At 34.6% G+C, this 15,655-nt stretch overlaps 1 protein-coding gene across 4 annotated transcripts in view; it reads right to left on the bottom strand.

Moving 5' to 3' along the window:
* The window catches only part of LOC123558589 (multiple epidermal growth factor-like domains protein 10), a 147,413-nt gene that overhangs the window by 106,526 nt on the left and 25,232 nt on the right, over positions 1-15,655 (bottom strand). For 3 of the 4 annotated variants that reach the window (XM_053544159.1, XM_053544162.1, XM_053544160.1), the window contains exon 1: positions 1,733-1,860. The exons of the other annotated variant lie outside the window; for it this stretch is intronic. In XM_053544159.1, coding sequence (XP_053400134.1) covers positions 1,733-1,802 — 70 coding nt within the window. In that variant the 5' untranslated portion in view covers positions 1,803-1,860. Of the gene's footprint in view, positions 1-1,732; positions 1,861-15,655 lie in introns of those variants that run through there. 4 annotated transcript variants of the gene reach the window in all.

Genomic DNA, 15,655 nt, shown 5'->3' with positions numbered 1-15,655 from the left:
TCATACTTATGTTCTTATGAAACCAGGCAAAACAAGTACATACTTTACCTTTATACGAATGCTAAATTGAATAGTACAACGTGGTATAAAAAAATACTTTTTGTCCATTTAGCATTCATTTAGGAATGAGCCGCGGTTTAGTAGTTTACATTTGAGTATGAAATATACGGGCATTTTAATCTTGTAGAGCACTTTAAACAGAACTACTTATTTAATACCCAAGTATAGATATGTTAACCAAGACGATGATGTATATATTACTATCTTACATTTTTCTCTTTTTACGACCTTACTCAAAAACAAATTAGCTTGACATTTTTAAACAATTTTAAAATAAAAAAAACAAATCATGAAACGTGCCACATCAGCATTATTTTAACAAAACTAGACAGACGATAAACCTCTCAGAGCACAGTTTTGAGAAAAGTAAGTATCTGAAAATATAGACTATATAATAAAATAATGTATCTCTTACAGTAAAAATGTCACCCGAATTTAACCGCCCCGCTCGCTCCTATCTTTCCAAATTTCCCAAATATCCATTTGTTCCACTGTCAAAATGATAAGTTTACTTAGTATTTGCAGACTTGAGGGTATATTTGCGAGCGAGCGTATCGAGCGAACATATTGAATTATACAAATATGCCGCAAACATAACTATCCCGAAAAAAGATACAAACTCCAACAGTCCAGTCTGGTTCTGTTTTATACGAGACAAAAAGATACATGATATATCGCGGGTTGGCTAATTCATTTTAACTTCATCTTTGTATGAAAAAGAAATGTAATTCAATATGAAATCAAGATCAGATTTCCTTAGAAATTAAAATTAAAAGCTGGTAATATGCTTCTGTCTTAAGCAATATGTATAAAAGCTTTTATTTTATGCTTTTCAATGAAATTCTGAAATTTATCAGTGAAATAAAATTGATATTTTCACTGTTTCAAACAGTGAAAATATCATTTTTATTTTTCACTGGTACGGAACTACACTAAAATTAATGCGAAAGAATATGAATTATGAATAATATAAAATTCCATGCAAAATATACTTCTGTAAAGATATAGATGTACATAGATATTTACAGGCTCATAAAGATACACGTTCCATCATTATTGAATCTAAAGGATGTCTGGAAACGTCATAGAACTATTTTACAGTTATACACTATAGATATAGTGACGTCATGAAATTATGATGTCATGATGCGATGCACGTGGCGCTGCACGGATGAATGGATAAGATTTGTTTGAAACCATAAAAATACATACTAAAAAGAAAATTTGTTTGTTTCAATGTAAGATCGCAATATATTCCACTCGTGAACACTGTAATTTACATTAAATTAATTTTTCATTCGTGGCTGCGCCACTCATGAAAATATTTAATTATAGTGTTCACTCGGTGAAATATATTTCGATCTTACATTGAAACAAATAAATATCCTCTGAGTATCTAATGACGTGTACATCTTAACAAGAAACAAACAAGTGCTAAATAATTTAATGAAATAATGAAGATTTACGTAAGTAAATGATCTCTTTTCATACTGAAATTTCAGGATGCGTCTTCATAACATTTCTTCAGCCAGGCCTTAACACGGCTTTAAATGTACCCTATAGAATTGCCAATGTATACGGTTTTCAAATGGATCAATGTTCTTCTTTTCAGTATGACTGTCATAAAATTCATTTGGTATGTCTTAAGCAGTAGAAGAAAGAAAATATTTACCTGAACCTTTAAAGCAAAAAAACAATAAGGCAAAAATAAATCCGTTTTTAATTTTGAAACACGTCGCCATTCCTACTTTCCGATGGGCTATACCTTACTGAAAACTTTAAACATTAGTTGTACAAAATTACAAAATTAGTTATTCAGTTTTCTTCCGCATTCATACAAATCACAAATACACATTCACAAACATCAAAAATAACGACACAATAGTAAAATGGATGATTTACATTTGCTTTTGTTTCCAATTCTTTGTATTATAACTGTGGACTCCTCAATTTACGTCAATTAAATTTCATCTGCATGAAATGAATATAAAGATTCACGCATGAAAACAAATTACAGAGATATCTATAAATAGGGCAGAGCATTACTACGGGGTGTATGTTATATATTTTATTTTTATTTATTTTGAGATTTCAAATCACTCAGTCGAATTTTCAAAATAAACGAAATTTCGACTTATTAGGTTATGCCTTAATGTAAACATGCACTAAGTCGAAATTCCCTGGTTTAACCATGGTTAACTCTTAAAGATTTCGACTCAATTTGAGCTAATTTGGCAAAGGAATATAGACAAACTCTATATGAACATATAGTAAAGAGTGCGACCAAGATCGTGTACCTTGACCGGATGACCGGGTAGTATTCGAATATTTCGACCATACATTTATATTTTGAATGTCTTACGACTGAAGAGCGTAACAGAAAGTGAAATGGTGAAGAGGGTAGAATTTGAAAATGAAAAATCCAAAGTGCCTGAGGCGGGATTTGAACCCGGGTCGCAAAGGGTGGCAGTCCAATGCTCTAATCACTGAGCCAAATAGTCGGCTCAGAGATTGGTTTTAAACTTACAAGCACTGCGAAGGCGACCGTAACAATATCCCTCTTCAAAGGAACCATCATTTGTGATGACGTGCAAGCCATTTCTGCATAGAAAGTGCCGTTTTATGGACGATCCCCAATCGTACGACTTAAGAGCGTAACAGAAACTGAAGAGGGTGTTTTGAGGTGAAAAGTGCCTAAGGCGGGACTCGAACCCGAGTCGCACGGGTGGAAGTCCAGTGCTCTAACAACTGACCCAAAGAGTCAACTTCCTGACGCAGTTGTCAAAGATTTGTTTTTAACTTATAAGCTATAAGCGACCGTAACAAAGGTTTAAGACCTAGTTCGTTTTATTATTTTTGTTGTTGGATTTAACGTCGCACCGACACAATTATGTCATATGGCGACTTTCCAGCTTTGAAGGTAAAGGAAGACACCAGTTGCCCCTCCGTGCATTAATTTATCACAAGAGGGCACCTGGGTAGAATCACCGACCTTCCGTAAGCCAGCACATGAATGATTTAACGCCCCACTCGAACCCATATCGATGAGGGGCAAATGATTTGAAGTCAGCGACCTTAACCCCTCGGCCACGAGGCCCTCGACCTAGTTCGAGCCCCTACCACCGGTTCCATAAGTCAACATTTTAAGTCAGTATCTATAAATTTCCAGTTGATAAATAACATACACCTGATCTGGCAGTTATTCTGTTTTGTACTTGGTAGACAGACGTTCCAATCTTACAGATAAAAAGACAAGATACTACGCCGAAATGTCTACTTGTATAGGCTCATAACCCGTTGACCTACTCACTGGAAATTTCGAGTTAGTGAATATGACATATAACACTAATGCTCTTTCGTATATAATTCCAAGACATAGTATACCTTATAATTATATATCATGTAGTCTGTAGTTAGGTGGGCCGGTGGTCTAGTGGTAACACGCTTGACTGTCAATCCAGAGGTCCGGGGTTCGAATCCCGGTCCAGGCACTGGAAGATTCTGAAATGCTCTTGAGTGTCGCCCACCTAACCAAGAGACCTGTACTGGTTCTTCCCAGGAAAGACGGCTTCGCGTGTATCGATGCAATACACCGGACACGTTAAAAAACCAGACTCTCTATTCGCAAAGAGCTGGGCTATGTTAGCCGGACAGGCCTGTATCTAAAAAGAATTACTCCCTGATTGTTCTGGGGGCTTTGTCTCCCTCTGTCCCTCTGATCAGATCGCTCTGTGTCTGTACTAGTAGATGATGAATTTCGCGCCCTGTATGGCTGCGTTTACTATATGTAAAGCGCCTTTGAACGTGTTTATCAGGAAAAATATACTATATAAATCTGGTTCAATAATAAAAATACTAATAATAAAATAATACGATTATAATAGTGTAAATGTATAAAGTATATGTAAGTACTAATAATACTTACACATTCACTGTAAAAGTGAAATGTGCAGTTACTGCAATAACAAACAAGTGCACATTTATCAGTATTTCTCTGACTGTTTTATTATGATAATATTGCTAGGTAAATATTTTGTCAATCTCATTTGGACATACATGCATATATATTCATTTCAATTTTTTTAAACATGGTTAGCATAGGGATGTCTTTACAGCATAGCTGCCTAGTTTTGACCATATTACTGACCATAAATCAGGAAGCATTATTTTGACTAACGGGCCAATTTGTTTCAACAAGCCTGTGTATGTCTGTCATATGAGCAGTAAGACAAAACTTTGACGCCGGCTTTTGAACGAACTAACGTTCCATGTCAAGTGTGTATGGAAAGTTTGATATTTTTGAGTGGATTGTTCTGAACTTTATTTTACCGTTCCAGTGAAAAAATTACACGAGGCACTGCTCTTAAATCTTTTTGTCTGAATCTATTTTCCTGATACTTTAAAATATCACAGAGCGTGAATTATTAGATTACCAATTTCAAATTATTGATATTATTTATTTATCGTTTCTATGGCAAACTTTACTACCACTGTCTTTAACTTTCTAACAGTCATTTTAAGTCGTCCTTACCACTGACAAAATGCTTTGTGTTGGAGAACTAAGAGTCCATGGTGGTGTATTCAGAACTAAGTTTTCTTTGATATCATCAAATTCAAAATCAGTTTCCTTCATAGAATTGCTGATGTGAAATCCAAAAGGTTTTATTTGTTTTGGTTTTCTGTCATACGAATCCTGGTACTTGGGTTTAAATATGATTTTATGAGCAGGATTGGATTTGTTGGCAGCTACCCTCAGAGCATATTGTAATGACAGTTTTTCACAATCGTGTAAAGGGACGGTTCGTTTGCTTCAACATACAAGCTTTCAACAGGCGATGTTCTAAATGCGCCAAGAGCAATACGAAGACCTTGATTATGGATAGTATCCAACATTTGTAAATACGATTTTCTGGACGAACCATTACAACACAACCGTAATCTAGCTTGGACCTAATCAAAGCTCTATAAAGTCTTAACAAAACCTTGCGATCTGCTCCCCAATCAGTATTTGAAATTACCTTTAAAAGATTCAACGATTTCAAACATTTGGCTTTCAGGTATTTTATGTGTGGTATAAAAGAAAGCTTTTTATCAAAAATAACACCAAGAAATTTTGCTTCGTATTTTTGTACCATTTTGAAAAAGCTCAGGGTCACAATGTTGTTTCCGTAATTGAAAAAAGTGGACAAACTGAGTTTTTGATTGGGAAAATTTAAAACCATTTTCCATGGCCCAAGTTTGAACTTTGTTCAAACACTGCTGTAATTGGCGTTCAATCGTACGCAGATTTTTTGAACGATAACATATTAGAAAGTCATCAACATATAATGAACAATCTATCCCTGCTGACAAACATTTCACAAGATTATTAATTTTGATGCTAAAAAGTGTGACAGATAAAATAGAACTTTGTGGAACTCCCTGTTCTTGCTCAAAAGAGTCAGAAAGGGTAGAACCAACACGTACTTTAAAATTGCGACCTGATAAAAATTGCGATATAAATGTTGGAAGACGACCTTTTAAACCTAAGTCGTTAAGATCATTCATAATACCATATTTCCATGTAGTGTCATAGGCTTTTCTAAATCGAAAAGACAGACACTAAATGTCTCTTTTTAACAAATGCATCACGAATAATTTTCCAGTCGAACAAGATTGTGCTGCGCTGCTTGCGAAAACCGCTTTGAAACTTTGTAATTAGGCCTTGAGATTCAAGATACCAAACTAGTCTAGAATTGATCATACGTCTAGCGTTTTACATAAACAACTGGTAGTGCAATCGGTCTATAATTACTGGGGTTAGTGCTATCTTCCCGGTTTTGGTATTGAAATAACTATAGCATCTCTCCAGGAATCTGGAAAAATGCCAGTTTTCCATGTAATATTATAAATTTCAAGTAGGAGGTCTAATGATTCTTGTGGTAAATGTTTTAAAAGTTGATAATTAATTTGGTCCGGACCAGCTGCGGTATCGTGACATTTATCTAAAGCGTCAAGCAATTCTGTGAGTGAAAAAGGTTTATTATAATCTTCATCATTACTTGAATCAAAATTTAAAGGTTTACTTTCTTTAGTCGATTTTATGTTTTGAAACTTTTTATCATAATTGTTTGATGAAGAGTTTTTTGAAAAAGTTTTACCAAGTGTATTGGCAATGGCCTCCTTGGTAGATGCAATAGACTGGTCTGACTTTGTAAGATGGGAAACATTTGAAGATTTTCCTTTTCCACTTATTTTGCGAATCATTTCCCAGACTTTTTTAACCGATGACCTAGAATTAAGTTTTGAAACGTATGAATGCCATGATTTTTTCTTTGCTTGTTTTATAGTTCTGCGAGCTTTTGCTCTCAGAATCTTAACTGATAGTAGGTTTTCTTTCGTCGGCCGTATATTGAACTTTTTAATGGCCGCTCTACGTTTTCGAACAGCAGTCTTACAATCATCATTATACCAAGGCTTTTTTTATGTTTACCATTTCTTGAAGTTTTAGGAATGGACTTGTCAGCAATATCGGACAGAAGAACTGAAAACCGATCAATAGGCTCATAAAAATTAGTAAAATTCTCCAAAGTCAAACCATTTTTACATAGCGTTTCAAATTGCTTCGAGTCAGCTTTATTAAATTTGAAATAAGAAGGGTGGTCTGATGGCAGATTAGAAGTATTTGAAATATTAATTGGAAAATGGTCACTACCATGCAAGTCATCCAGTACTTTCCATTCAAAATCCAGAAAGATGTTCGGTTGACAAATTGTCAAATCAAGCGAAGAAAAGTTACCTGTTGCAGGATGAAGGTAAGTTTTGGATTTATCATTTAATAAACAGAGGGCATTTCTTTCAATAAAAGTTTCAATAATTTGACCTCTAGTGTTGCTGTCAGAACAGCCCCAGAATTCACAATGACCATTAAAATCTCCCATAAGCAAAATGGTTGTGGTAATTGTTTTATAAGATCATCAAGATCTTCAAGATTTAGTTTAAATTTGGGAGGTATGTAAATCGAACAGATAGTAATTGGTCGATGTAATGTTACGTTTATTGCAACTGATTGAATACTTGTATTTAGAACAATTTGTCTGTGCGGACATGCATTATTAATAATAATAGATGTACCACCAGAAGCTCTATCAGTGTTAGTATTTATGAAGTTATACACTGAATAATTTTTGAAAGCTATTTTGTCCGTTTCCTTTAAAAATGTTTCACTAAGGCACATAAGTGAAGGATTATATTTTGATAAGAGAAGGAGAATTTAATTATAATTTGCTTTAAGTCCACGGCAATTCCACTGGATAATTTTACTTTCCATTTACAGTGGTAAACAAAAATTAAACGACTGGAAATTTAAAAGTATTAGTGTTGCATTGATTCAGGAGGTGGGAACCTTTTGATCTTCCCCTCCTTTGTGCTAATTACACTGGACGGAGCAGATAATGGCGGATCGTCATCATCATCCCCCGTCAACCGGTTCATATCAAGAGGGAACCGGTTATGAGTTTGAATGGGATCGTTTGATCCCTTTCCAAACCCATCAGTTTTCAAGTCAATTTTTTGTTTGGGTGTTTGACTCACCCAACGTTGATTAGAGTTTTGCTTTGACGACTGCGAATTTGTGTAGTTCGGAACATTTTGTACAGCTGGTGGCAGCCTTGGTTTAGCAGCTGCATTTTGAACTACTGGTGTCTGAACAGGTTTTGCTGCAACTTTTGGCTTTTCGTTTTGAGCATTTGGAATAGGCACGGGATCAGTTTGCGTAGACGCATCCATACATTGAGTAGATTTGTTTGAGTTAGATTTTGTTATGGAAGAATATGTCGATGTCAGTGATGGAGATACGAATTTAGCATTGGCAATTTGTCTAGCTTCAGTAAATCCAATGCCCTGTGTGAATTTGACATGGAGAACTTCGTTTCCGATCTTCCATGTCTTGCAGTCTCGAGACTTGGCTGAATGGGGCTCGCCGCAATTCACACAACGCAATGGATATCTGCAGGTGTCATGTTCATGAGAATAGCCATCTTGGCAGCACTTTGGGCAAATGTGATCAGCTTTATAGTTCTTTTCATTGTGGCCAAACTTGAAACAATTATAACATTGAAGAGGATTTGGAATGTAAGTTGAAACCTTTGTACGAAGATAGCCAATGTTGATAACAGAAGGAAGAAATGGAACGCCAAATGTTAGGATGATAGTGTTCGTTTGGATTTCTTTGCCTAGTTTCTTTATTTTGATGCGTCTAGCAGCAGTGACATGTTGCGCAGCAAGTTCTCTCACAATTTCCGTCTCCGATACTCCTGCAAGATCAGGACAACGAATGATCCCCCTTGAGGAGTTCAGAGAACGGTGTGGGATACACTTGCATGGGTGGTTAAAAAATGACGTCATGCCCAAATAATTATGTGCATGCGCTGCTTTGTCAACCTCCACGAGCAGGTCCCTGTACGCAGTTTCTTAACTGATTTTGGAACACCAGCGACACTCTCGAGTGTTTTCTCAATCACAAATGGAGAGATACTTGACATTTTAAATGTTTCGTCGGTGGACTGAATCAGAAGAAATCTAGGGTAAATAGTGTTTGAGCCAAATGGTCGGTGAGAAGAATTCTCACCTTCCTTGTCGTCAGAGTCCGAATGCGGTCGTTTATTTTTATTTGTATTTTCCATGCTTAAATGTTTCAGATTCATCACTCGCAGCCCCCACCCACCGCGGAGTCCAACAAGGGAACATGTAAACAAAGCGGATATCCAGCTTATACATGTTAGGGATACTGTAGTGATATACTCGGCCAGATATTTGCAATCTTTTTATATCACCAGCTGTATTGCTGAAACAATAAGGCGATTGAAGGGATTGCTACTCTACCCACCAATTGACCCTAAGCCACCGCCTTCTAGGAAATAAGATGGAAATACATAATACAGTGAAGGTTCTATAACTGTGTGAACGTACAATGAAATTTGCTGAGCGTAGTTAGATATGACCAATAGAGAGAGACATTAGATTTTGTATACATAAATTTGCAAAAGCTCAGAAAATTGTACAATCTAGAAATGAAAACACAATAGATGTAATTTTAAGTGAAGAACCAGAAGATGCAAACGTAATTAAAGAGATTTCCTAGGGGTTGGCATGACTAGCCGATTGATCGTATCGGGCCAATACGACCGCCAAAAACGTCTACACCGAATCAGAGGCCAAAGATGTGTATTGGTTTCCACATCCCGGAAAGAGAATGTATACATGTAAACAAGTACACATCATCTCCCCGAGATGCCATGGGGCACCTCAACATCCAGGACCCTCTTCTCCGGCTTACGGGCCGCCACCCACGGCAAACAGGAGGCTCCATTTCGGGGGAGTCGTACCCCTCTGCATGGAGATACAGCCAGCATTTTCTATCTCCTGCCGGCAAGGGGCACCGTCCATGAACAGGTTCAATCAAACCGAGCCTGCAATATTTTCGTTTTAATCGTGTTGAGCGACCTGTGAAGTTTCCACTTTTCTCTATTTTACCAATAGTATCTATACATACCTGAGAAAAAGAAACATGCTACTAGTAGTTTGTTATTTGCCTACTTATTTATTTGTATGAATAGAACTCTAGATATACTTGAAAAGTAATAGGCTATGACTGATATTTTCCTGCAATTTGGAATCTACTTTGGGGTGATTTGGAAATGTTTAACTAGTTGGCTCTTCCCCTCCTATACTCTGTATACTCTTTTTTTCTAATTACAAACTTAAAGAAATTAAATAAATCGAACAATTACTAGTCTATATTAAGTATATTTCACAATATCACATTCTCATGTTTATGCTCAAAATCAAAATCATTGATACGTAAAGTTAAGCACGAATTAACCGATTTTTACATTCGCTAATTTAAATCTGATGCGTGCAAACATTGCTAGGATTGTTCCGTTTTTTGAGGATTTAACGTTGCAATTATAGGTCATATGGCGGCTTTCCAGCTTGGATGAGGTGTTCTTCTGTGCATTATTTTATCACGAGCAGTCACCTGGGTAGAGCCACCGACTGCCCATAAGCCAGCTGGGTGTCTTCCTCAAATGCAAAATTCAACGTACCGAATGAGGCACGAACCAACATCGGTGAGGAGCCAGCGATTCGAAGTCAGCGACCTCAACCACTCGGCCACGGAGACCCCTGCTCAGATTGTTTCATACAGAACTGAGATACCAAAAATATTTTCATTTACCTGAAGCAAGCCTTAATTCACCTTTGAAATTGCATTTAGATAATACACGGTGTACTTAGAATATTAAACTGACGTATATGAGCATGGAAAAACATATTAACTCAGTTTGTAGATCAGGGTACGGACAGTTACGTCAAATAGACCACATCAGGAAATATCTATATACAGATGCTATAAAATCTATAGTAAATTCACTCGTCACTTCACGCCTTGATTATTGCAATGCGCTCTTGTATGGTGTCCCGAAGGTCTTGCTGAATAGACTTCAAAGTCTTCAGAACACTGCAGCTCGAATTATAACGAGAATATCGCGTTATGATCACATTACGCCGATATTAAAAGAACTGCATTGGATACCAGTACTCATAGAGTGGACTTTAAGATTCTAGTTCACACATACAAAGCATTGCATGACCAATCACCGATCTATGTTAAAGACTTGCTGGAACTCTATCAGCCAGCAAGAAATCTGAGATCCAAGAACAAATCAAAACAACTAGTTGTTCCAAAAGCAAAACTGTGAGTACGGTGATCGTAGTTTTTCATCAGCTGCACCCAAAGTTATGGAATGCTCTTCCGGCTACCATAAGAGACGCTAACAGCTTGGATGCTTTCAAACGATCATTGAAAACACACTTTTTCTTCAAGGTCTATTGAAACTCACTTTGCATTGAAAAACAAGCTTTGCAATGGAAATTATTTCCTATTGTTTATTGTTCTTTGAAATATCTAGTACAATTAAAATGTAGAGTAAAACCTGATTCAGGCTAAATACCTTTTATTGTTGATATATTTTTTGTGTTGTATTGTATGTCCATATCATTCTGTGATGTGTAGTTTGTACAGCGCTTTTGAACGTTTATTTTATAGATGAAAAGAGCGCTATAAAAATCTGGTAAATAATAATAATAATATATCTACACACCTGAATGATATACATTTGAAAGGGGCTAGAAATTGAGTAGTTGATTCTTTGTCCCATTGAATAATAGATGGCGAGAAGAGGAAGAAACTAGATTGTATATTATATCTACATACCTGAATAATAAACGGTAAGAGAAAGAAACTTAGTAGTCGATTGATAACCCTTATTAATTACATATATGCATGCATGCATGATAGACACTAAAATAATTTGTTCTTTCTCCCTTATTGTATATATCTACTTAATATGCACCTACACTTTTAATTACATCTGGTCCATATATTGCATCTGAACGGGTCTGCCATTACTCTAACTAGACCTAACTATGTGTACGGATACTGTCTAATATCTGTGCATATTTAAAACAAATCTTTCATATACAGTTAAACTAGACTGCTGAGATGAGCCTAGAGAGAAAATGGTTTTCTTAGAAAATATCCGTGTCAGTATGAAGAAAGAATAAACTTTATTACAGAGTATTTGATCTCAACAGACTTTGTAAGTCTACAAAGGTGTAGGTATTGATTCTTAATAGAAAAGTGTAAAATACTTCACAAAAGGCTCTTTTAAGACGTTCATTGGTAAATTAATCTGAATGTACACATCTTACCAGAATGGGAACCTAGTCTTACCCAAACAGTTCTACAACGATTTTTGATTGCTCTTCCGGACATACATTTAAGATATTTTTAGAAAGTCAGCATTATTTTGTATTCTGTCATACTCTTAATTGTATCATACTTTACATAATTCGGAGTGTTTAATTCTTAAACTACAAATATATTATTGCAGAATTGCACTTCAAATCATGTACGCCATAAACATGTAAATATATATAATGGTGAAGGAAGTATAAAACATTAAAGCATTAAATGTACACAAGCAGAGAAACTCTTTAAAGAATTCACTTTCATTACTTATCTATGTGATTCCAAATTACATATGCACACAATTGTTAAATTCTTTATATCCTGAGGTGTGAAACACAAGAGCAAAGTAAAGTCTGTATTATCAAATACCGTTTTATGCATTAAAGAACTCCAACTGCAACAGCACAAATAAATGCTACAGCATTTCGAAATATTGTAGCTGGACTATTCGTATTAATATTGCTGTAAAAAGTTAATGTTAATTTCGTGTACATCCGCAATCTGTGCATTTCATTTACTTAATTATTTGTGGTGTAGTGTATCATTTATTGAGTATTAGCAAAATCAAAATAATATCCAACTGTAGTATACGTGAACAAATGTATCACTACGGTATCATTGTTCAGTCCCAATAAAAATCTAAATGTAAAAACATATGTTCATTATAATGTCATCCCTTTTGGAAAGGGTAAGTCATTTTGGCTTATGAGACTTCTCTCTCCCGTGCACCTCGAAAATCTCGTCTTTATATACCAGATCCAGACAGGAAGATAATTTGTTAACCATTATTTAATCACATGGCGGCTCGCGAGCCGGTCACAACAGAACTGATGAAAACAGAGCTCGGACTTAGATATTTCTTTTCAAATACAGATGCTTTAACCACTAGACAATCGTGCGCGGTATATGTGCGTTAAAAGCTTTTATTAGTCGTTCTAGAATAATGAAAAGTTGGAGTTCATTAACAGAAACCAGTGGTCCAAGAGCAAGTGGATTTTTTAGTTTGTGATTCGACAGCGTGTAACTTTACAGCGTATGCCTGCATTTTATACATATTTTAGCATCGAAACAAATAAAATTTGTAGATACATTTTAAAAATAACAAAATTAAAAAGAAAGGACAACCAATAGTGCAGCTGACTGAAAATTTTTTCAACTTTTTGTCTCTGGAAATGTATTAAAATTATGCTACCACATGGAAAACTTGAAAAACATTAGAAAATAGTTTATTTACACATTGTCAATATGTTTCGAAAACTTTTTTGGTAAAATTTAATTTGCTTCCTGCCCATTATTATTTAGGTTTTAATACCTGCAACGAAAAATATATTAGTAATTAATACATTTATATAAAAATTTGGGAAATTAAAAATTTCCTAGTATAAAACCTTCTAATCGTTTTTACCAAGAATAAGCTTTGTACTTTCAAACAAATAAAAAATAGGCAAACATGCTGATTTTTTTTTCAAAAAACAAGGAAAAGGCTCTCTCTTTTCTTCGCCATGTAGCTTTTCATGATTCCCCCAGCTAGAATGTATTTTTGAGGAAATAAATTTAAAGGGAAAAAAGTTACAAAACATTCACGCGCATAATCTTTTTTTCCTCAATTTATTGTGATATAATTTTTTCAAATAAAATTTTTTTCTTTTTGGGTATATTAAAACATATTTAATAGAAAAGGGGGGAACATTAGCTTTGGATATGAGTTTTACGATGTTTTTACCGCTTTCCTTTTAGGCGTCGTAAACTTTTCCCTTTAAATTCGGGTTCGTTTTGAAAGGGTAAGGTTGAACAATGATGTAATGTGTATGAACACTTTCATTGGTAGAGAAAGGAAAACATATTGATTAAGGGGATTACAAGACGTCTTTGTAGTGAAAACAATACTTGTTGTAATGTAAATTTGTTAATGCCTATTCAGAATATTTTTTTAAACATAAAAATGTGTCAGTTGGGGGTTATTGAGCTGTTTTTTTCTTTTATGTTTTCGATGTTTATTTTCTCATAGAAGTTATACAAAAAAATAAACCATAACTTTAATTTGGTGTAACTGAAATCCTGTCCAATGGTAAAAAATATTGTTTTAAAAAGGCAGAGGTGTTTTTATTGTTTCTACGAACTTTTGGTCTTTTAATTAAATTATTTATTGAAGACAACCCGAATACGGAACAAGGGGGGTTTTTGAGAAAGATTTGGAGCCACTAATAGATCAAACTCCCGGTTGTGTTTTTCCCTTTAAATTTTTCCCAAGGTAAAGTGTGTGTGTTTTCGTGATTTAATTGGTCTTTTATCATTGTAAAAAGTATTATTTCTTCATTTGTAATAATTTGCATGTATGTTCAAGCTGAAAAGTTTAAAATTAAAAATTTCCCCCTTTTTAAATAAGGAGTGCTATTTTGTCGTTTGCGATCTGTTAAGGAGCTTTTTTTAAAACATTTGGATTTGAAGGGCAGGTTTTTGTTTTCAACAATTTAAAAAAAACAAAATCAAACCCCGACGTTTTCAGAACGATCAAAGAGGATCTGCAGCTAACACTTTTGGGTAGGAGCCCGGGTTTCTTTTTAAAAATTGATTGGTTTTCTAAATATAACGAGATGTTAAAAGTAGTGTACAAAATATGCTTTGTAATGTAACCCTTAAAAAAAAAATAATTATAGGGATACTGCTAGCTTTTTTTTTTTTTGACAATTAAAAAAAATTCATATTTCCTTTGTTTGAACACCCATTATATAAAATTGTTTATATGTGTACTTGCTGATTTGTTTAAAAAAACATTTTTCCCTTTTAAATTTCGGAAATGATTAATCATATTTTTTTTTAAAAAAAAATATAGTTAGGTCGAATTTTCTAAATTTTCAAAAGGTGTCATTATAAACACAGAATTGTATGACATCAATCGAGTATTCGCAATTACCATGTATGGCTTTGCCATTTCTTGAAATTACCGCAACAACAACCCAAAGAAAACCAAAAACCCAATAACAGTTCAGCAATCGCTGCAATACCTTTCCAAATTTGCGTCATTTTTTCCCGCCTGTTTTAACAGCTGAAACAGATCAAAAAATTTCCCAGATTGTAAAAATTTTAAAAACCATTCAAATTTTTCATATTTGCGGGAAGACAATCCCAGTCCTTATAGGCTGGTCATTTTAACTTTTGGGGTTGAACTAATTCGAACATATTTTTTTGGTGATGAATATGTGTATGAAAGGAAATGAAAGGCCCTCAAAAATTTTTTGCATTCACGTACCTTCCCTTGTTCATAATTAAAAATAAACAGGAATGTTTTTTGGTCTCGGTACACTGATTTGGTATTTTAAACCTTAATGTTTAAATGACAAAAAGTTTACGACAAACAAAAACGTCTAAAAACCGATTCATCAAACTGTCCTGACCCGAGGGTTAAAATGTTCGAAAGGAAAAAATTTATCGCGAAACGCTAAAAAATATTGTTGCGTTAAAAATGGACGTCATCGACGCTGAATTCGGAAGTTACCGCGAAAAATTTTAAAACCTTTTTTTTTAAATGTCTGTAATTTGAGCATTTTTTTTTTTTGAGCATTTTTTAAACGGGAATTAATTGCCGAAATATTTTAGGGTCTTTACTTTGAATAATGTATTTTTGCGGTTTTATGTACTTAATTGAAATATTATGCAAAATGCAAAAAAAGACTATGGTAAACCGATGAATTTAATACATATTCCGGCTATTTTTAAAAAAAGGGGGTAGTGATTGTAATAAAAATTTTTTCCCTTCCTTTTGATAATTTGTATTAATTATAAAATTTCTTGTATGTGGCTAAT

The sequence above is a fragment of the Mercenaria mercenaria genome, chromosome 5, assembly GCF_021730395.1.
Source record: "Mercenaria mercenaria strain notata chromosome 5, MADL_Memer_1, whole genome shotgun sequence".
NCBI classification, from domain to species: domain Eukaryota; kingdom Metazoa; phylum Mollusca; class Bivalvia; order Venerida; family Veneridae; genus Mercenaria; species Mercenaria mercenaria.
This window is presented reverse-complemented; position numbering and strand designations above follow the sequence as displayed.